General features: G+C 33.4%; 1 protein-coding gene across 1 annotated transcript in view; it reads left to right on the top strand.

Annotated features, from left to right (window-relative positions):
- The window catches only part of LOC148939204 (uncharacterized), a 224124-nt gene that overhangs the window by 182716 nt on the left and 17360 nt on the right, over positions 1-24048 (top strand). The window contains exons 17-22 of the mRNA XM_089107060.1: positions 2604-2822; positions 5806-5948; positions 9095-9317; positions 12437-12664; positions 15933-16057; positions 20498-21056. Coding sequence (XP_088963186.1) covers positions 2604-2822; positions 5806-5948; positions 9095-9317; positions 12437-12664; positions 15933-16057; positions 20498-21056 — 1497 coding nt within the window. The remainder of the gene's footprint in view (positions 1-2603; positions 2823-5805; positions 5949-9094; positions 9318-12436; positions 12665-15932; positions 16058-20497; positions 21057-24048) is intronic.

Raw genomic sequence — 24048 nt, 5'->3', positions numbered from 1 at the left:
AATAGAAAATTCTCTCTAGCGATGGGCTAACTTTTTGTACCCAAAAATGCTTCATAGTTGTCTTTTCAAGTAATTTAAAAGATGGGGGAGAGTTAACAAAGAAGAATTGTTTCTTCAGTAGCCATGTCGGCTCAAAGTCAACAACTCTACTTAATCTGTCAAAATTTGACGTGCTAACTAGGCCTAGTTTGCAAAGACTAAATTTCAACCAAAAATAATTTTTGAAGATAAAATGCTGGTTAATTATCACTTATTCAGGCGTTTCAGCTTTAAAAGTTTTCATTTCTTGATTAGCTATATCAAGTATCCAGTTTTCTTTGAGACTTTCTATTTTTTTAATGAAACCCAAGACGCTACACTGTAAGTGGTGGTAATGGCAATCTCTATTCCCATGTTAAATCGCCAAAAATTGCAAAACAATTTTTTGGAGCAGAAAAACAAAATCGTCCGTACACAGCTCGCTTCAGTACCTTATGGAGGAAATGCCTTCAGGAGTTTAATTGGGAGTACGTGGATGAAATTTTTTTTCGGGCCGCTTCCATGACAGCGTCTCTACAATGACATAAAATCATGACATAACATCAGAGGGTCATGAAAGCATCGTATTATGTTATTGCCATCTCTATATTTCTTGAAGCGAAGGATGAAAAAAGTATAAAACCTACAGAATTTATACAAATTTTAGCAGCTTTCCGTCGATTGAATCGATAATGATTTGTCATATATACTTTAAAGGATCACTGAATTCACACAAGATTGAACTGATCAGACGAGTTGAAATAAAAATGCTTCATGGGGTCTTTTGCTAAGGGGAAGAAGGGGACGCAGCCCTACTGTGTTGAAACTATGGTAAAAATGAACATTTAAATATTTTGAAATCAAACATTAGGTATGCATCATCTTCAGTATGTTGGGATGTTCGTCACATGGGCAAAAAAAGGAAAATCATTCGAAGGGGGATTCAAAAACTTAAAATCAGTATAGAAGTTTCAAAATAAAAATAAAAGTTCTTGCAACTGCTGTAATATCAGGGTCCCACAATGTTTGACATGCATTTAGAAAGAAAGGTATAAGTCTAGAGGACAACCTGTAGAGAAGGAAACATGTTAAGAAAACAATTCTTACTTCATAATATGCAGAATAATTCTAGTTAACACATTTTGCAGGCAGTTAAGGTTTTCTTCACTCGTTTCAGTTTTTTGCACTTTTTCTGAGAAATTTATAAATAAATCGCAACAACATCTGTTTAATGTTGTAAAGTCTGCTAAATGCAACACTATCATGATTCTGGCCGCTTTTCTGAAACAAAACTATATCTATATTTTTTTTTTATAGAACCTTCTTTAGTCAGTAGACTTTTTTCAAGAATTTTGTGTTGACGTTACTCCAATTACTTCAGCGTCCTCTCTAAACAAATTTTGTATATGGTGCTCTGGACTGCTTTGTTTCGGGAATGATTCAAAACCGAAGAAAAACTATTGAAAAAACTGATAAATATACTAGAAAAAGCCGAAAAACACTGAAATAAATGAAGATAAAGCTCAGCTGCATGCAAAATGTGTCAACTACAATTATATTGCATATTATGAAATAAGAATTGTTTTATTAACACGTTTTCTTCGCTACAGGTTGTTCTCTAGATTTTTACCGAAAGAAATATAGCTGATTCTTAATTTGCCAGTGGCTGGCTGAAACCGATTGTCTGGGCACGGTACCATTTATCGTGACTAAAAGTCTTAACTATCGAGGGAAGTGAGGCTCCCAGACCTGTAAAACTGGCTTCTACAATTGTTATAAATAATCACTTTTTTAACATTAAAAAAAAATTATCAAATTCATGCAGCAAGCCCTGGAAAAGAAATCGGAAAAATACTTACTGCTCAGTATTTGACTCTAATATTCACCAAAAAGAGACAACACTTGTCTCTAACACTTTAACAAATTTAACTGCAGTTTAATATAGCAATTGAAGAATAATTTAGAGGCCACTTCGGACAAGTCACTGTAAAACGTAATATTTTGAGAAATATAATGGCTCTAATTTCACCAATTCTGACGAAAAAAATCAATTTTAGGTGTAGTTCAAAGAGGTCACCACTAGTGTCAAGAATGAATTTGAGCCTAATATGTGATGATTTACCCTAGAATTGGAGTTTTTGCCCAAATTCTTTTGGACATCTGCTTAAACACAAGAGCCACTGAATCGGAATAAGAAGTATTTTTTAATATAAAGGAAACACGTTCAAAAATGTTTTTTTAAGACCAAACGAAAATACTAAGAAAACAAAGCGAATTTAAAGAATATTTTTAAAGCTCTATAAATCTTTAGCATAAGGAGTGGGAGGCTAAAGAGGGGGCAGCCATCCATATATGCACAATACTTTCTGTTCGTTTTGAGCTTTGGTATCATTCCTCGCTTCTTATGAAAAGATGTGCCATTGTCTGAAATGTGGCTGTATCATGTTTATCAAGGCTGAAGTGACACCAATTTGACAGTCCACACAGTCCAGTGTCCAGAATTACGTCGCGTCTGAGGCGTGATTACCTCACGCCTCGTGATATTTACCTCAATTTCATAGATATGCGAGCATATCTTTTTTTAGACACAGATGGCTCTTTCACAATGATCATTCCTGATAATTTTGGAATTACAAGATGGCTGTTACAAGATGCAGCTGATCCATATTATGTCAGTGGGTGGCTGAGGAAGAAGATGCTCAAAGATCATATTGTTAAGGGTAAATTGCAGAAAGAGGACTTTGTTGAAGGTGCTGAACTAGTTACAGTATCTGGGAAGAAAATTCCTATCAGCATCAAAGGAGGTAAGTCCCACTTAGGTACCACATAGATATTTAAGTTTAACAACATGATTTACAGTATTTCTTGACATGAAAAAATTAATAATTATGGTAAGTTCAGATACCCTGGTGAAGTAGTCTGTGGTAAAGTTGGTAGAACAGAGTAGTTTTTACGCTACCATTCAGTATTTTTATTCAGAATTTGACAGTACGGTTGGAAGTGGCATTTATGCAGAGGGTTTATTTCTTTTTGTAGGGGGCAGGGGCTTATGTAAAATTATTCTAATTACTTTGCAATTTTTTTACCCAATAATTATTATCAAATTTTACGGTTTAACAAATATGAAACTGATGGGATATTCACGCTTATTTGATTTTGTTTTATTTTTATTTTGGTTAATTAGTAGTTATTTTCTTTTTTTTCATACTGATTTTAATTGCATGGCCTTTTCATGTTTCTATTTTGAGTTTGTGTGCATTTCTTACACCTCTTGTTTTTATTGCATTGTTTACATTCCATTCCTTTGATTGTATATTCTGTCCAACATTTCTTTTTGTTATATTTTAACTATTGAGGTGTTGATTTGTGACACTGTGTCACGTTGTAGTACGACGGTGTTGACTTTCTTTTTAATCCGTGAACAATAAATCCAATATTATTTGCTTGTGATAGTCGTTCTAAAACACATCTTGCGCTGGTAAAACCATTCCCTGGCCTCTAAACACGACCATGTAAAAATTATATAATATCTGTACAATTTATATAATAGTATAATATGGTAATAAAATAAAACAAACTAATTTATTAATATAATATAATAATTTGTATAGTTATTTATGCCATTGAATAATTGTTTAAATGGCATGAATTAAATCGTTGAAAAATGGTGTAACGTTTCATACCACGAAATTATTTTATTTAAATTCCAAACGAGATTTTGGATGAAGATAGGTACAATTTGAACTGTAAAAATGGGTTCTTGTACCCTTGGATGGCTTACAGGTGCCACCGCCCCCATATCTTTTATTTTTTTAATTTGTTTCTTCAAGACAGAAACAGTTATATTAACGTTAGAAAGGATTTAAGAAAGGTTAGTTAGCCTTTTATTCTGCAATATAATAAGAATGTAAAACATTAAATCGTATTTAAAATGAGAATGTAAAAAAAATTAATTCTCATTTTAAAATGAGAATGTAAAAAGCAATGTTTTCGTGGTAAAATTAGCCGTTTCGTAGAAGGAGAGGGATTTTCTCCAAGGTGTCCTAAGATGTTCCTAACACCTCAGGTGTCCCAAGGTGTCCCAAGATGTCCTAAGGTGTCCCAAGGTGTCCTAACTTATATTATTGTAAACGTTCCTGTAAGTGTACGTTTTTCTAGTTTTTTAAAACTTAAAGCTTGATTACGGCAACTGATAACAGTTCATTGGTATGTATAGACAAATTTAGCAGATAAAACAAAGGCCTTAATCTACACAGATTAAAGGCCTTAATCTGCTCGGATTTTCAAAACCGAGTTGGTTGGTTATGATGACCAGACAATTTCAATGATGACAAGACAATTCGAAGTGTCTTAAATTAACTGCTTCAACTGTCTCTTTTCCTATGCAATACTTACACATTCTGTTCCTTCTTGGATTTACCCCCCCCCCCAACCCCACCCAGAGGTGTTGACTACCCTGTTGTAAGACAATAAATTGATGAAATATTTTACAATACTTGGCCCAATGTTCGATTCTCGCCGCAGTAAGGCTGGGCGACAAGGTTGATAATTGTCCCTGTGAAAAAGACCAAGCAACTGAAACGTAGATTCAACGCCATATGTGCCAACCCATTTGTTTCAGAAGTGTTGTCTAGCTTGACAACGTGATAGGACCTGTCATTGCCTAGGGTCTGTCTCCTTCGTCATCTCCGTACTCAAGAATCGGCTCTTAATACATTCTCTAAAAATATTTAATCTACCTGCACTTTTGCAAGACAATGTTAATGTTTGCATTAAGTCTTAAATTATAGTTAAATCGCACGCCATGTACCCTCTGTAAAAAGTTTTCTTGAGTTGAGGCAGTTTTAAAATTCAAAAAAACTTTCAGGAATATAGGAGAACCAGAGAAGAACTTATGATTTTTTCCAACATAGTGACTAACACGAAGAACTTTATTGAAAAATTGCTCTGAGCTTAAATGTGGGGATATTTAGTTTGCTCATTTAAAATACTTTATACCCTAAAAATGTTCGTGTCTTGGATACCCAGAATGTGCATTATTTAAGGCCCAGTTTTATAACTTTTAAAGTATACTACTACTACTACTACTAACAACTCACCGCAGCACCAAGCCGCCTGAGGCCAACATAGGTACGCACGCTCCTCCTCCCTCCCAATTTATTCAAAGCCTTCCTCTTTACACCCTCCCAGGAAGTTCCCATTTCCTTTAAACCTTTCTTTATGACATCCTCTCACTCCAGCCACGGACGACCTGCTTTCCGTTTAGCTGTAGACGGTTGGCAAAAAAGGACAATATTCAGCAATCTGTCATCCTTCATCCACGGAGCGTGCCCTAGCCATCTCAACATTTCTCTCATTATAGCCCTAGAAAGCAGGATTGAATCACACTTTTCGTAGAGTATGGTCCTTAAGAAAATATGAAGCGAGAGAGAAAAAACAATTTACACCTTCTATGTATCCTAATGAAGTTCTTCATTGAAGTTGAATGAAGTTCAATGACGAACTTCAATGAAGTTCGTCTTCCCAATGAAATAACGGAATTTTAATGAGTGAAGGACGCCCGTCCTTCATAAATGATTATAAGCAATATTTGTTTTTCTTAAACTGATATTTTCCAAGTTCATTCCTATAACCATTTTATTTCATTCTCAATATACGAGTATTTTTAACTCTTTACATTCTTCTATCCTTTCTTTTGTCTGTATAATATACTTTTATTTTCGCAATAAATTATGAATATTCTACAAATATATATTGTTTTATTGTTTATTATAAGTTGTTTTGTAGGTTCTATAATACTAGCGGACGAAGCAACTGTAACATCTCTGGAAGGTTTGAGTGACCCCGTCGCCCCTTATATAAATACAGACAGTATTGTGTTTGTAGACCTCAATGAGATGAGTAAAGCTCTTGATGAGTTTCACGAAAAGGTAAGTCTATATTAGAAATTGAAATTATTTCCCTTAAAACATATATTGAGGAGGTGGTAGAATATAACTTTTTATCCTCCCATGGTTTAAATAAAAATTATCATTAATAAAGTTCAGTTGATTTGTGCATATGATGGTACAGTGGATCGATCTCTACTTGACGACACGGGAACCGGGGCTCGATCCTAGCTGCTGACTCGAGCACTTTGTAGGCTAGAAGCCTCGTTTGTTTAGACTAGACTAGAATTTGATTTAAATTTTAAAATAGCTCTCATGTACTTTAAGTACACACATATACCTTACTAGTTCTTTGGAGAGGCAAGCTCAAAAGAAATACATATTTAAATACATTTAATTATAAATTGAAGTTTAAATATATTTAAATACAAATTTAATAATTAGAATAGATTATTGGAACAATATGCTTCTGACACTATGGATTGTAATACATAGACAACTTACCACTAAATGACAATGAAGACCATGTTCTCTTTCTATCATACAAAAAAAAAAAAAAAAAAAAAAAAAAAAAAAAAAAAAAAAAAAAATTACAGATATCTTCGCTCGAAGACAAGATTTAATAATGAAAGATGGTGGAACGCTATTAGCAGACGGGAAACACCAATCTATTTTTCCATCATCTCATCCGATCAGCAGAATTACTAGGAATAACAATAAACTACATTCCGATAAGTACCGTACGAATAAATTTGTCAACTCCTTTGTGCCACGTTTTATAAACATATCTAACAAGTGAACTCTTTGTCTCTTTTTCTATTTCTGATGTAACTTTAAAGGTAGAATAGTTTATTATTCATATTTTAGTTCTACGAGGGCTATTTAAATTAAGGAATACGAATCTACCATTACGAGTATACAAACAAACTTGAGACCCAATTCTGACCATAACCCCAAACCACATAATTGATTAATCTGTCAATCAACCATAACTCGATAAAACAAATGAATTTATTGTAAAAACTTAATTTACACAATACTTTAAGACAGTGTTGCATCAAATGCTTTAGGACTAGGTTTGTAAATGACAGCGACATCTAGTTTGTGATTTTTATCTACGAATATGAAAGCTGTCTTTAAATTAATGATTTCTGATCAAATACATTTAAGATTCCTTCAAGCAATAGGATACAGCTAACTCTGCAGAATAAGTGAAACTGGATTTAAAAAGGATGGAAAGAATAAAAAGGATTTAAAGAAAACTGATACCCCATGGGAGGGTAAAGAGTGAAGCTTTAAACAGGTTGGGGTGGAGGAAGAGTGTTTACAGCTGTGGGTCTCAGGTTCTCAGGTCTGACACGAGTCTGTAATCAGTAATTAGAAGTAGTAGTAGCAGTAGCTGTGGAGTAGCAGTTTACTCCTTTTCTCATTTTTCCTTTTCTTTAAACAGTACTGCTGTTACTAATACCAGCAAAGGTATACTTAAGTTGTGGTATCATGCCAATTTTCAGTAGTGTAGGCTTTTTGGATTCCAGTGGCCAGTACCCCCTTCGAATCCCGGTCCTGGCACTTTTTTTAAGTTTCTTTAAGAAACAGGTGCATGCTACGTAATAGGAGATCGGGTCCTGCATAATTATGTAATATTATGTAATAGGAGTGGTATCCAGCCACTTTTCTTTTATCTCCTATGCGTTTCTCTTTTAATTAAGGGTGAAGGATTTAATAGAATTGAAGCTTCATTGGAGGGGACAAAGAATGAGGCCTTGAAAAGATTTGAATTTGGAAAGATGTATGTGCAGCTGTGTTGCCCTAAGGTGGCCCGTGCTGCAGCATTCACTTAAAAGTAGCAGTAGTAGCTATTGAGTTGCAGTTTTCTGCCACTTTTATATTCTCTGCTTTTACAGTCCTTTTAGATAAATATAATGTATAAAAAACTAAGAGTGATGAAAATTTTCAAACTGAAGGAATTTACCCCGGGTGTTTGACAACTTGGCTTTTGTTTTAATTTCAGACCATCAACAATCGAAAGGTTTTATTTTATCAACTTTTCATTGAGGTTTTTGTGTGACGTTCGGAAGCCGGAAGTAAGTTTGTATGAAAAAGGTGACAGCTTGTCTTTTATCTTGACGGTGGGAGTAAAAATCAGGGCTAATAATACCGTTTATAGCTGAAAGAATTTTGAAGGCATTTTCAGAAAGTTTGCTTCAGGGAAGACTAAGCAACCCCGGAAAATACAATACAGAGCTTAAAAATAAGTAGATATAAGTCTTAACGATAATTTGGTGGTTATGAGTGACATTTTTTTTATGAAAATCGCTTGAAAGTTTGACGTCATGAATTTGAAAAATCTGTACACTTTATATCCCACATGTCTAAGATATGTTCTTTTTTTGCCCTATTATGTCATTATGTCCGAGCACATGAAAATATGTCCTTTGGACATAAAATATGTCCAGTTGGCAACCCTGGGTACAATCGTTCAATTCGGCTTTTTGTGTAAACAGGAAAAGCTTCTACTTGTTTCTTTTCCCGATTCAGAGTGGTAACAAGGAGAGACTTGACGCGATAAAAAGATAAGTGTATAACAAACAAAAGAAAAATCCTACAGAAACTTGGTTTTCAGGTATGAGTAGACCTAAGATGGAGCCAAGGGGGGGGGGCAAAATTTTTTTCATTTTGAAGTCATTGGTACTTTAAAAGAACTATGACTTTATTTCCTAGTCTAATCAAACAGTTTTGGAAGCCCGAAAATTGGGTATTTCAATAATTTGGATTTAAAAATCATTCGAACGACAAAATTCAACAAATAAACTTAACTGTAAATTGGTTTGCACTATTTTTCAACTACTGTTTCTAAGCATTGCCACATTCATTCCAACTAAATTTCCACATTTCTCAAATCAGCAGATTCAGCTACTAAAGATTTGTCTTGCAAGTTCTGTCTTCTGGTCAAAGCAGAGCCGTATCTGGGGTTGGTGGTGTCTGGGGAAAAATTAATTACTGCACCTCTTCCATAAGTAAAAAAAGCCGAATGAAGGTGGAAAGCTGGATCAAAGTGGGCAATTCTCCAACTGAAGTGCCCTCCAAGCCACGTTTCCCGGGGCAACTTCCCGGGTTGCTCCCACCCCCAGGAACGGCTCTGAGTCAAAGAAGCCCTCGTGAAATTAATTCCTTGCATTTCTTTGTAGAACCCTCCTCAAAACCCATGGTATCGTCCTACTCCAAATGAGGAAGATTCTGTGGAAAGACTCCCTGAAGAAAATCCACATCCATTGATTGAAAGCATTCGTTCTTTCATTACGAAGAGGCTATCCACGGATGACACTGGAGCAAATTCAGATGATATTAGCTCATACCGAGAATATTTCTTAGATAGTAGAAATCTGAGCGAAGCCCTTAGAAAAAGTGCAGGTAGTGTATTGAAGTTAGAAAAAAAATTTGATTAATTGTCATCAATTGACCATATGCTGAGCGACTATGACCTTTTTTCTGGAATTATTATACTTTTTTTGCTCGGAAGATTCTTAGGGAATGGTGTTACCTGAAGACTAAGGTGTCATTTACGTTTCACTCATAAGCATTGGCAAGTTATATTTTCGAAAGTTTGATTCATCAATCAATGTCTATAGATTTACATCGATGGAATAAAAAGGGAGAATATAGTGACACAATGAAGTTTTCTTAAAATTTAAAACTATATTAGTTGTGGAAAATGTATTTTATATCGTGAAGACGATTTTAATCCCTCAAAAAGTTAACGATATTTTATAATTTTAAAGAAAAACATATAGACTGTTACAAATATCTCGTTGAGCAGCACGCATGGCACTCTAGCCATTATGGAGGACTGACAAGGCCCAATTCAAATTGGCGTTAATTTAAATTTGTTTTTATCTTGGCTTGACTGTTCATGGTAATTTCTTTTTTTTAAGGTTTTATTTCTTCGTTCGCAGTGTTTTTGATCAGCTTCAGTTTACTTTCTTTAAGTGAGTTCATTCCTGCTTTTTTTAAGTTCTTCATAGCTCTTTTTTTAAGGTCTGACATAGCTCTTTCAAATTTTGGAAAGTCCAAGAACTTTGGAAGTTACTTTGAACGGAACAGGAATTAAAAAATGACAGTGCGGTGATACCAAACGGAAATTGAAAAATTCAGAACAAGTTTAAACTGAGTTTATTTTTTATGTATTTAAAGTCAGATTTTGATTAGATTTTATACAAACATGAAAATTTCTAAATTTCAGATGTTTTTTATTTTACTTTCAAGAACTTTTTTACCATAAAATATTTAGGATGGCCTAGATTTAGGGTGCATACCTCAGTCCAATTGAAAAAAAAAACATTTAAATATCTATTATCTTCTTTTGACAACATTACCAAATTTCAGAAAATGCAAGAATTTTTTTTAACCTTGTCTTTCAACGCGCTGGTATGCAACAGTACCATAATGTGAATGGTATGATTCTATTCCCCCTCTAACCAGGATAAAATGTTTGAACTTTCAGTTTAAACCAGTTTTACTTTCACTTTCACTTGCCTTAAACCGGTTTCTAAAACTGATCAAAAACAGCATAGAGGCTTATAGTAGTAGGCCTACATCTCATGTGGGTGGAATCCCCAGGATGATATAAGAAACTCATGTCTCAGAACAATTTTAACCCCGAAATTGCTAGTTTGGGGTTTAGGTATCTCTTGGACAAACACCCTGATATATTCCCCCCCCCTAAGAGTCAAATTTATTCTATTGCGTATTTGATGTTTTTTAACTATGCAAATGAATAAATCCCAAATTTTGATGGCTCTGGCTCTCGATATTAGCAAACTCCTATCCTAGTTTTAGACACCCCCCCCCCCCCCAAAGCTCACCTGCGCAGGTACCTAAAATCCGATTTTAGTGAGAACCTTGGATTATCAGATGCCTACGGAAAATTTAGTCTGCACAAAACGGGCCAGTTTGAAAAAAATCTGCACATTTGTAATTTTGTAAAAAAAAAAAAATACACGACAGAAGGACCAATATCCAATATTTCAGAAAATGTAAGAATGTGGCGAAGCGCAGTACGAAACTGAATAGTAGCAAATCTCTTGTGCTTTAACATGAGAATAAAAGGAAATAGAATTACTAGGGTTGCTAACATTCCATTATCACCTAATTGACCTCGAAAACCTCAGTACAAGTTTGAAGTAATTTTAAATTTAATTTTCTGAAATTTCAGCAGCTTTTTTATCCTAAGCATATTCAGGGCAAGATCAGTCTATATAAAACAGGCCGATTATAGTCTCAGGATTTCAAGGGCGGGGGGGGGGGTAAGGTTCCAAAAGGCCACTCTCTAAGTACTTTCCTGGCCCGCTGTTATTGACCAGTTGACGAAAGGGGTTAATGATGATCACAAAAGGTCTTAGACTTAGAAATTGAATAGAATTGTTGAATATATTCAATTATAGACTTATTATTTTATATAGACTTATTAATTATATTATCATTATATTAACTATATTAGTATATTATTATTAAAATAGACTTATTCAGTTATAGACTTATTAGAAATTGAATAGACTTATACAATATATTCAATTATAGACATATTAATTACAGATTTATTAATTATATTATGTAGTTAATTTCGAATACCACACTCCCTTTCCATGACGATAAATGAAAATTCAAATAGGGATAAAATCCTTTTAATAGACAATGATAAATTATAAAAAAATTCTGTTTATGATTATAAACAGAAAATTTTCAAAATTTTTCTAAATTCTGGGAAGGATCCAACTTCATTGGGGCAGTAATATGGGGTCTGTCAGATCCCATATACTTGCGGAAGCTCATATGTGGGACACACTAACCAGAATTCCAAAATGAGATTACTACAGCATCAAGACTATATTTCATCGGCTTCAAAGCAAAATTCTAAACCAGAAGATTTCACTTCAGCCCTTTCGGAAAATATTTTTGATTTTCCCGTCCATTTTATTTTGTTCGATAACGTCTCTTTGATTTCTAGCTTGATTTAAACGGAAATTCCGGGAAACAATTGAAATTAAGAAAATTTTATTCAAGGATATGGCATTAAATAGAAAAACGGGTGAATTTGGTTTGAACTCTATTTACGATAATTCATTAAAGTCAGATAAAGTAAAGTTCAATTTATGCTAACGAGCCGGATCCAGGAAGGTCAAAGAGACTTGCTTCCGTTTTTGCTTTGGAAAGAATAAGATTGTTAAATAATATGTTGTTCTTTTATTTTATATATAAAATATTTTTTCTAATTATTTTAGTTTATTATTACTACTGATGACGGTCATTGCATATGTGACCGAAATATCTAGTATTTTTTGTGTGAAATTTATCACTGTCTATTATTTGAACTTATCACTTCCCTATTTGAAATTTTATTTACAATTATATTATTATTACATTACTTATATTATTATTAAATATAGACTTACTAATTATAGACTTATTCAATTACAGACTTACTAGAAATTAGAATAGACTTAAAAATTAACCTACTGAGTCTTTTTTTGCAGAATATTCTGATGACATCAGTGAATATACAGTTTTGATTCCAACAAGTTCCGGAATTAAAAGATTAATACCTAGTGATGCGGGTGATTACTACATCATGGATCCCTCCTTTAGAGATCAAATGATATTGGATCACATTATTATACAATCTATTCAGTCCAAAGATCTTGTTGAAGATGCTAGCTTCAAAACTGTGACTGGGAAAATAATAAAATATGGATCAGAAGAAGGTTTGTTTGTTTTAGTTGTTTTCTTGTTTTTTAAGGAAAATTTATTACCTGATTTTATTTGTTTTGTAATTATTTACTTTAAGGAGGTTTTTAATAATTAATCAGAATAAATATAAAAAACATATCAGATAAATTTAAAATTGCCTAATATAAGCAACGAAAAACTTGAAATAATTTTGAACAAGTTTCTACTTGATGGTACCAAAGAAGAAAGAATGGCTGGGTGCCGCTGTGGCCATTCAGCCATGCATTGTAGAAGTGAATATAAGAACGGTTACCTTAATTTTTAAGGTCACAAAACTTTTTCCCAAATATTAGTCGAAAATCTGCCCATCCCTAGTACCATACCTACAATGACCCACTATGGTTGCGCAAGCATAAATAATATCATAGACATAAAAAGCGGCGAAGACAATATTGCCTTTTCATCATAAACAACAAATAAACAACTAGAAAAATCGGGAATTTTTCCCGTAATACAGCGGAATTCCAAACTTTAAATGAATATTTTGACCCTATGTCCAAGGGTCAAAAAACATAACACAAGGGTTCTAAACATAACAAGTGTCCTAAACATAACGAGGGTCCTAAACTTAACACAAATGAAAATATGAAAGAGAAACTTACATTAAAATACGACCTCTAAAACTAAAAAAAATAGTTTTTAATTTTCTAAATTCTTTAAATTATAGTTTTGTATTTTAATATAAGTTTTTCTTTCATATTTTCATTTGCCTTATGGTGAGGACGGCCCTTGGACATAGGGTCAAAATATTCATTTAAAATTTGGATTTCCACCGTATTACGGAAAAAATTGCAGTTGTTCTACTTTTTTATTTGTTGTTTATAATATCATAAACTGTTAAAAGCAAATGAACAGAACATTTGGTCTTATTTTTAAGATTCTAAGAGTTTGCAAGCTATGGCATTGCATACATGTAATGTCACACAACGACCATGTATTCATAAATAATAGTACGCAGCGTACACAAGGCCGTACATCCTACATACTACAGTCATACATAATCTTAAATCATTTTGGAAACAGAGTAATTCTTTCCCAGGACATTTCATTTGTCTTGATATTCTGATGGTGAATAGCTGTCACAAAGTTTATTAATAAAGACCAATTTTCAGTTTTAAAGGATTATTTTAAATGCTTGGAAGAATATTTTTAAGAATTGGCTAGTAAGCCAACCAAAATATTACTGGTTACAGGAACAGAGGCACTAATTAGGGGGGGGGGCAATTTTGTATTTTACTTAAAAAATTGAAACAAAAATCCTTACTCCGCCCTAAATTTCTATGAATTCGCACCCCTGCAAGGGACCCAATATAAAAGGACAGAGAGCTTTATATCCTTTTCAATCATGATGATTGAATTATCCTAAGTTTTAAGTTTTTTAAGTTAGCTAAAGTTTTTTATTGTTTTTAAAATAAAGTTGTGAGACAGAGAGTCAAACTTTAGCGTAAAGAGCGAGGCGTTGAAGAGGGGACAGCCCCTTTCATATACGGAATAATATCTGTTCGTTTTAAGTTTTAATGTCGCTCCTTACTTTCAGTTAAAAAAAAACTTGTTTTCTTAATTTAATTTCTGAACGTTTTTGAATTAATGCAGCTTTGATTTTGGCTCTCCGTACATGAATAATTAAAACGAAATTTTGATATTAATTTTACTTTTTTTGGCTAAATAGTTTTCTCAAAATTTTGTTGTGACGTAACTTACGAATTAATTTACGTAAAAAACTTCTATATTGGTATGTTTTTACGTATATTAGGGAGTTTGCCCCCTAGTCAATACCTCGCTCTTTACGATAAAGTTTGAATTTTTTCGAATCATAACCCCCTTAAACACAAAGGCCGGACAATTAGAATAGATAGCTCTTTTGAAAGTACTAAAAAAATAGCGTAAAGGGCGAGGTATTGACTAGGGGGTGAACCCCCTCATATACGTAATCATTTCTGTTCGTTTTAGTTTTTAATATTGCTCCTTACTTTCAGTTGAAAAAATACTTGTTAATTTAATTTCCGATCGTTTTTTAAATAATGCTGGGAAATCAGGCGCCCCCTTCATAGAAATGTCCCTTCTCCCAAGGAAAAATCCTCCATGGAAAGCTCTTCCCCTATAACCACCTCCTCCGACCCCCCACCAGAAAAAAAACCTCCTGAAAACATCTGTATACTTCCCATTAACCAATACAATGTGTAAACAATGGGCAAAGTTAATAACTTACAGCTCTTCCCCCCAGAACTGTGGGGAATTAAGTCATCCTCAAAGACATCAATTTTTTTGGTCACTTAAAAAGGGCATTAGAAGTTTTAATTTCCTTTCGAATGAACCCTCTCACGACATTCTAGGACTACTGGATCAAAACGATCATCCCTGAAAAAAAAAGAAAAAAGAAAAAAAATGCATTCGTGATCTTTCTTCTGGCAAACATACAAAATTCCACATTTTTGCAGATAGGAGCTTCAAACTTCCATAGTAGGGATCTCTGATACACTGGATCTGATGGTGTGATTTTCATTAAATTTTTATGACTTTTAGGGGTTGTTTCCCCCTTTTATCGAAAATAAGGCAAATTTTCTCAGGCGCGTAACTTTTTATGGGTAAGACTAAACTTCATAAAATTTTTATATTTAAAATTAGCATAAAATATGATTCTATTGATGTATCTATTGGTGTCAAAATTCCGTTTTCTAGTTTCAGTTATTATTGAGCCGGGTCGCTCCTTACGTACAGTTCGTTACCACGAACTGTTTGACAGTTGGACTAAGAAATGGGAAAATGTTCTTTTGTTATCTTCCACGGAACAAAAATCTTGGATATGACAACCAGCGGGGCTGTTAGTAGGGATCTGATTACTTTTCTGGTTTCACGACGGTAGCTGGCAATTGTACAAGTCAGTAATTGTATATTATATATTTTAGTTATTCTGTCTTAGTTTCTAGTTTTTTTTTTCTTTACGCTGAAGACTTCTTGTTGTATACGGGCGAAATATTCGTTTTATTTTTTGTTCACTTTGTTTTCATTTACTGGCCATAGACCCGTTTGTCATCTTTATATTCATTTCTTTGTTTTGTGTTAGAAACAGTTTCTGCAACATAAAATGGATATCAAAGTGAAGAAAAAAATTATGTTCTAAAATAATAAATCAAGAAAGATAATAAATATAGTAAATAAATCGTAAAATAATCATAAACAGGAAGAGTAGAGGTAAGTTACCATTAAAGCCTTCAAATCTGTTTACGATGTTTTTTTTTCTAGGTAGACCTTTGAATGAAATGGGTGATATAGTCTCTGGTCCATATCCTCTCGATTGCCAGGGCGGTTCGTACATAATAGATAGTATTCTATTCTTTGACCAAGACAGGATTAATCAAATATATACGGTAAGAGACAGTAAGACCGTAATGAAATGTTTGTGCATCTTTACTGTAATAGGGTATTTCACTGTAATAATTTCCAATTTTTGCTATTTTTCAGTAATAGGTTATTAATTTACTGAGTCATTTCCGTATTTGTTGTCAGTTTGTAGTATTATAAATGTTTAATGGATTCATCCTCAAGCTTGCGTCTGTAGACCCGTTTTTTCCGTTTGTTTTTGTTAAATTTAATATAAAATAGATAATGATGTTGATGATGACTAAGGGTGATTTTTCTTCACATCATTTACGTTAAACCTGTGGCTCTTTTATTTGTTGAAGTAATTTCTGGAATCGAATACCCAAAACCAGAATAGTCTTTGTATTTTTGTCTTTTAATGACATTAGTTTTAGGCAACTTTTTAATTCTCTGGTTTATAGTGAATTTTTCACCGTAAACTGCACAACTTAACTAGTTCACGGTATTTGGAAAACAAATCGCTTTCAAAGTATTTTGGCTTCATAATTGCATTTTAAGCTTCATGTTTCAGGTAAAACCTAAAATTTGCTGCTTCTTTTTTAATGGCTACTTTAATCGAATAATTAGCCTGCTTCAATTAAAAATGCTGATTTAATTTCTCAATTTAACAAAATCTGAATTTTCTTAAATAAATGTGGTATTATCCAGATAGACGATATATTGACCTAGTAGCTCATACTTAATCTTAATAGAAACAGTTGGACAAAAAAATGAGAAAATGTTCTTTTGTTATCTTCCCCGGCAAAAAATCTTAGATATGACAACCAGGGGGGCTGTTAATAGGGATCTGATTACTTTTCTGGTTTCACGTAGGTAGCTGTCACGAAGGTAGCTGGAAATTCTACATGTGAGTAATTGTATATTATATATTTTAGTTAGTTTGTTTTAGTATATATATATATATATGTATATATATATATATATATATATATATATATATATATATATATATATATATATATATATATATATATATATATATATATATATATATATATATATATATATATATATATATATATATATATATATATATATATATATATATATATATATTATGTTTAAGAGATAATTACATGGCAAAAAAAAAAAAAAAAAAAAAAAAAAAAAAAAAAAAAAAAAAAAAAACTGTCGTCCTAATCCAGCAATTGAGACAAATGTGCACTTGAACGAGGCTCTCACCTTACACATCCATCCAACTACCTAGGACCAAACAGTATACCCAAGTCGTTGTAAAATTACCCGCAAAAGCACCTTAAATCTAGCAAAATATTTCCTAGTAAAACCTTCCATTTAGGGCTCATCAGAAGAATACCACCGGCCTTAACGGGTTTCGAGGCTTTACATTCTTTACCCAGCACGGTGGCGCCTCTACCATAAGATCTATATGGTAACCCTATGTCAGGTCAAACCTGTGAAATACATGCATACCAGTCAAGCTATTAGAAATTACATACAAAAAGTGTTTCAATGCTTCCACAATTAACTCCCAGAGGTATATATATATATATATATATATATATATATATATATATATATATATATATATATATATATATATATATATATATATATATATATATATATATATATATATATATATATATATATATATATATATATATATACATGGTTTGTCTTGAAATCAGTTGATGTTATAGCCAGTTGCGTAATTTTGTCAAATCCTGGGGGGGGGGGGGCAAAGTTGGTGTCAATTTTACCAAATCAAGTGAAACTGACAGTGAAAACTGAAAAGTGAGCCATATAGTGCGATAAAGGTAAAGATATGCCAAAGACAACTGAACTGTTTCTGTGAATGTTTGAATTATGCAGGCTTATCTTAGTTTTGACCATATTTTTTAAGAAACTAAATTTTAGCTGGGTGTGTGTGTGTGTGTGTGTGGCAAACCGAGGTCTTGGGGGAGGGGTCCCTTCCCCATAGCAAATTACGCCCCTGGTTATAGTTTCTTATAGGAAATTATAGAAAACTGCAAAAATTAACTTTATTGAGATGGCGGAAACTTTTGGCAATTTATTTAAACATTTTTAAACAACTACCTTCACACTTTGTAAAAGTCAACTAAAAACTTGAATCAGTTATTAAATCTATAAACATGATAAATTAATTATTAAGTTTTTTCCAGACTTTAATAACTTGTTTAATTGGATAACGCTGGAGTGTTCAGAATGCAGGGGCATATCCAGGATTTTGTTTCGAAGGGAAAGGGATGCAAAGCGATTTTTCGGGAGGGGGATCACAAAAAAACTTAAGAAAATATACAAAAAATTGTTTATATTCATTTTTGGTACGTTTTTACGAGTCGAAAAAAAATATTTCGGGGGGGAGGAGGGTTCAAAACCCCATGCCCTCCCTGGATACGACCTTGTCAGAATCATTAACGAATAAATCAATCTCGAAATTGTAGGTCTAAGATGCAAAGAAATGAAATAAACAAATACACCTGAACCATCTTCAATTTGTGAAGGAATATTTGAAAAAAATGTACTTTGCTATAAATTTTATATATTGATTAAGTATTTGTTAGTATATCTTGCAAAGTTTCAAAAATTTTCACGATACTTTTCATGACATTGATATTTTTTTCGTGTTTCAAAATTGACCCGAGGAATGACTTTCAGCGTAGTAGTATGTGGCAGTTCCAAAGATGTGGACAGCTTGGGTTCTCTCCTTCTTATTTCTATCATTATTTCTCCTCTAACTGAGGAGAAATTTCTTCTACTTCAAATAAGAGGCTCTGTTCATGTCTTGAAGGTATAACTAGTTAACTTTTATCCAATAAAGCGACCACAAAATAGATGATCACGCTGGAAACTAGCTCAACAACGTTCTTGCGTCTTTTTTTTGTGCTTCGATAAACGTTTGTCTTGTACTGGATTGTAACTTGAATTGTCGCGGTTGAAATAGAAACATTTAATTGTACTGGAATCGGTAGAGGAATTCCTAAAATTTTAGCATGATTCTGTTTGAAATTTTTTAAAGTTGATGGTTTTTTTTATATTATCTAAAGTCCATTCATATTTTCTAACCAAAAGTTCTAGAAAGTAAATAAGAAAAAAGATCGAAAGCCCCTTCTCCCATCCCCGAAAAAAAAATTAACGATTTATGAGTAATTCCATAGAAAAAAAGTTGAAAAACGATCAAGTTGAAGTAACCAAAAGCTAACAATTGCCCAACGATTAGCCCCAAAATTTTGCCCAACGAAACTTCAAAGGGAGATATAAAAGAGCTCCTTACTTTAAATATTTTATTAATAACGCATTTTATAGATATTTCAAACCAGCAATCAGTATGTCTTCTTTTCTTTTTGGTATTAGTTTCCTAATAACATCTGTTTCGAACACAATTGAACACCTTCAATTATTTTCAAAATTATTTTAAATTATTTTTCAAAATTATTTTAAATTTTAAATTATTTTTCAAAATTATTTTAAATTATTTAGCTCATTTTAGAGAAGAATATTTGCAAAAGTTGAAGGGTTGACATTAATTAATATGATAACTACCACTGATCCTAATATCTCTTGCTGATTCCATGTCAGGTTGAGCACTGAGCTAAACTGAAAATTAACAGCGGCGAAGGGTTTATACTTAACTTAAAAAAAAAAAAAAATCGCATGCTGACCGCATGCTGACTGTTGCGCAGGTATTGATCTCCTGATTCAATGCCTTTGGCCGGGAGTGCAATGCGTGGTTGGGGAATAAATCATCCGAGGCTTCCCGTGTTCTTCCTCCAGATTTCTCCAGGTACCCATTTAGAGCTGGGTCGACTCTGGTGGAGCTTACGGGTCAAACCTTTCACCCCCGTCTCAAGCCAAAGAATCAGCGACACCAGGACTCGAACCCCTGACCTCAGGATTTCAAGTTCGGAGAGCTAACTACTTGACTAGGACGAGTATGCAAGAGTAACTCTTTTATATTGTATGGGTTTAAGTAACGGTGAGCAGCAGTCAGTTTACAGGTCGATTCACAGTTTATGCGGCTGCTCTTAAATGATAATTATATATTGCAGCTTTATCCAGCATAATTTTAGAATATCTGTGCTGATACATATTTTAAACCTAAAGTAGTAGGTTTGTTGGCCATAGGATGATCTGCGAAGTGAAAAAATAAAATAAAATATAGTTCAGTTCAGTTTTCAATTTGATGAATTTTGGAGTTTTTATTTTTTTTTATTTTTTTATTATTATTTTTCTAGCTTGCTCGTCCTGATGGCACCCGTGAGTAGGGTATAGTATATATTTTTTGGGGAAAAAAGTCTCTTTACGAGACCTTAATAGCATCAAAAATTTTTACTTTTGTTTTCTGTATTGTATATTAAAAATTTATTTTAAATAAACACTGATAACGGTTGTTTGATCTCTGAAGTGTAGGTCCATTGTCTAATTATTGCCCTTATTTTTCACAGGATAATCCTTCAAACCCATTTACAAGTCAAGAAGACTATCTGGAGCCGAACCCATTTACCGGTCAAGGAGACTATCCAAAGCCCAGCCCATTTACAAGTCATGTTGCCCCTCCAAAGCCACACCTATTAACTGGCCAGGAGCCGAATCCATTTACCGGTCAAGGAGACTATGTGAAGCCCAGTCCATTTACAAGTAATGTTGCCTCTCCGAAGCCACACTTATTAACTGGTCAGGAAGACTATCCGAAGCCGAACCCATTTACCGGTCAAGGAGACTATCCGAAACCTAGCCCATTTACAAATCATGTTGCCCCTCCGAAGCCCCACCTATTAACTGGTCTTCCAGTCTACCCAAAATCAAATCCACTCACTGATTCCAAAATATGCTCACCGAAGAATGTTGAAGTTATAGGACACGGCTCACAAGAAACAGACCATGATTTGATTGAAAGCATTCGATCCTTTCTTCTATCGCGACAAGCTACAGACGAGATAAGCCTGTATCGAGAATATTTCTTGGGGAGTAAAAACCTGAGTCAATTTCTTAGAAGCAGTTCAGGTAATCATTTGCATCTAAAATACCAAGAGCATTAAGACAATAACATTTTTTGTCCCCCGAGTCCATCTATTCATACCTGAAAACTGCCATTTTGCCACTTTTCTTTCGCCACAAGCTACCACTTTTCTTTTGGTTGTTTTAAAATTTAGAAGTTTTTAAGACAGTACCATATTTTCACCAGCGTTGCCAGCGTTATGCCATGAAAGTAAATCAGTAAAACTAATTAGTTAGATTTTAAGGACAATTTTGAATTTTGAAAATTTTTGAATTTTTAAGGACAGTTTTCACTCTTAAAAATTAGAAATCTGTTGATTCCCAAAGACAACTACACCTTCAAAGGAACGGTGCGCATGGTGCACCATTCTGTCTGTCTGGTGCTATATGTATCTAGCTTAACCTACAGTTCTACCTTAAGTACAGTTACAGTTTTATTAATTTCTTTTAATCTGGCACAAGCTACTAGCAAAAACAGTATAATTTTTGTGGAGATCTTTTTTATTAAAATAAGTTCCTGATTTTTCCTATTTTTAAGATAAATTTATGCAAGTTTCCAGTTAACCAATTCAGGCAATTAGGTTGCTGAATAAATTATCTATCTATATATCTACCTATTAGGACCTTTATCCTTAGAAATATTGCTTGCCTCTTGTGATAAGCAAATGCCCGAAAATTCGCCCGAACGATCAATCAAGTAAAAATATGAATAACAAAATCCTACTTTTTGAGAAAATAAAACAAAAGAAAATTCACTTTGTTTTACTTTAAGATAATGGTAATTACTTCATGTAATAACTCGTATTTAAAGGTGTTAAATGCTGCTTAAGTCAAAACTAACCCAGATGGGTTTTTTCCCGGATGGTTCTTTTGTTTATATTAAATTGAGCTTGGCGACAGTCGTCAAATAATTTTCTCAAGTCAGATTGTTCCACAGTCCGAGTTTTTAGTCTCAGTGTTTCAAACTTCTGTTGCTGTTCAAGCCAATGGTTTCGATTTAAACTCTTATTATTACTAAAAGGACGTGCTTGCTTGAATTCGTGGGGTAGACCAAGCGATAAAGCCTCTTGGAGGAATGTAAAAGTGAAAAGTGCATACTAGTCGGCCATTCAAGTTTGAAGTTCCTCATTTTCTTTAATTATTACCGTCCAGTTTCTAGTGCTTTTAATAGGTCCCTCAAAAGGGGTGCTACCATTTCGGCGAACCTTCACAAGCACAAAACATCATAACATCGAACCGTCTGAACCTCGAACCGTCATAACATCTTTATCAATCATTTGCAATTGCTATTTCAATCGTGTCTACCTCAATATATTGTACCAGCTAGTTTTCTAGTTCGTCAATTAGCTCTATTCTTAAGAGATGAAAAGATCCTGATAGTTAAAGAAGTTGTCAACCAATCACTGTGTCGTGTTTTTTGAGCAAAGTATTTGAACATTTATTATTATCAGAATTTAATTCTAAGTGCGATTTTACGTCTATGCAGGTTTGTTTTCGGAGGAGTTTTAGCTACTCTCAGGCTCACCCTATTCTCATTCACCATATGAAAGATGCGGTTAAATAGAAAGTTCCACTTTACCGCATAACAGTGGATATTTCTGGAGTGAATGTTATTCATTCTAATGCACTACAATGCCCTGCTTAATCTGCTGTAAATAGATCGCTCCTGGTACTTTTGTGGTATTGGGGTTCTGGTGCTAATTTTCGGGTAAAATGAAATGGAGGCTTTCAAACCCCATATCCGTTAGTAAAGGAGTTCGTCAAGGAGCTGTTTTGCCAACTAGTATATTCAAAAGCGTATTAGCTCAGTTCCTACGGTCTTTGCTAGTCTCAATGTTTTATGGTGAAGTTGGATTATCATATATCGCATATGCCAACGGGTTTCTTCTGTTAAGTCGTAGCCGTAGGAATTTGACAAAATTGAAAATTTTTCAATACTTAAGTCTTGGTTCTGTTGGTCTGTCAATTGACGCTACTAAATGTGAGTTTATTTGTTTTAATAGTTGATACGTGTGGCCGCCTTAAATCTTGATATTGCTTCTCTTCCTTGCTTTAATTGAGTCAATTGGCCAGTTCAGTCAGTTTCGTTTCTTTCTCTTTCTTTCTCATTTTCGTTCTCTTTCTTCTACCTCTTCAACTCTCATAAATAGAGCGGTTAGGCTAGCATGTGGGTAAACTTCGCCAAATAAAGGTAGATTAAACCTACAGGCTCTATGTAGTTTGTAACACAGTTTTGGTTCTCTAGTTATTCTCTTCCTTTCCTGTATTTATTTGCCACTTAGAATTAATTTTCTTGCTTATAGTAATTAAAGTTATTCTCTTCCTTTTGGTTCTCCAGTTATTCTCTTCCTTTCCTGTATTTATTTGCCACTCAGAATTAATTTTCTTGCTAGTAGCAATTAAAGTTATTCTCTTCCTTTTGGTTCTCCAGTTATTCTCTTCCTTTCCTGTATTTATTTGCCACTTAGAATTAATTGTCTTGCTTATAGTAATTAAAGTTATTTTTGTGATGTTTCGTGCCTTCTTTTCTCAGCAATGTTTGTACTCCATATAGTTTTTTTGTGTGGATAGTAAATTTATATTTTCATATTCTGTATTATTATTAGTAACATTTTAAACATTGTTGTGGCGACACTAAAGGAAACACTTTTTTGCCTCTCTACCCACTTTAGATTCATGTCTGAAAACCCCTTGACATTACCTGAAAGTTGTTTCAAAACTATGAAGTTTTTAGGGTAGTATCAGCTTTTCATCAGTGTTGCCACTTTGAACCTGTAAAAAGAATTAAGAAAAACAATTAGCTAAGTTAGACAACGCTGTCTAATTAGACTCAAAACCAATTTTATTGCAAATATTTTCTTTTGTACTTATTATTGAAAATAAACATTACAATTATAGTAAAAATTTATTACTGAGAGTTTTTAGCAATTAATATAATGATACATCAAATATTCAGTTTAATTTACTAGTTCTTTTTAAAGTTGTTAAAGACGAATAT

The sequence above is a fragment of the Artemia sp. Qi Xiang Cuo genome, chromosome 21, assembly GCF_049724085.1.
Source record: "Artemia sp. Qi Xiang Cuo chromosome 21, ASM4972408v1, whole genome shotgun sequence".
Taxonomy (NCBI): domain Eukaryota; kingdom Metazoa; phylum Arthropoda; class Branchiopoda; order Anostraca; family Artemiidae; genus Artemia; species Artemia sp. Qi Xiang Cuo.
This window is presented reverse-complemented; position numbering and strand designations above follow the sequence as displayed.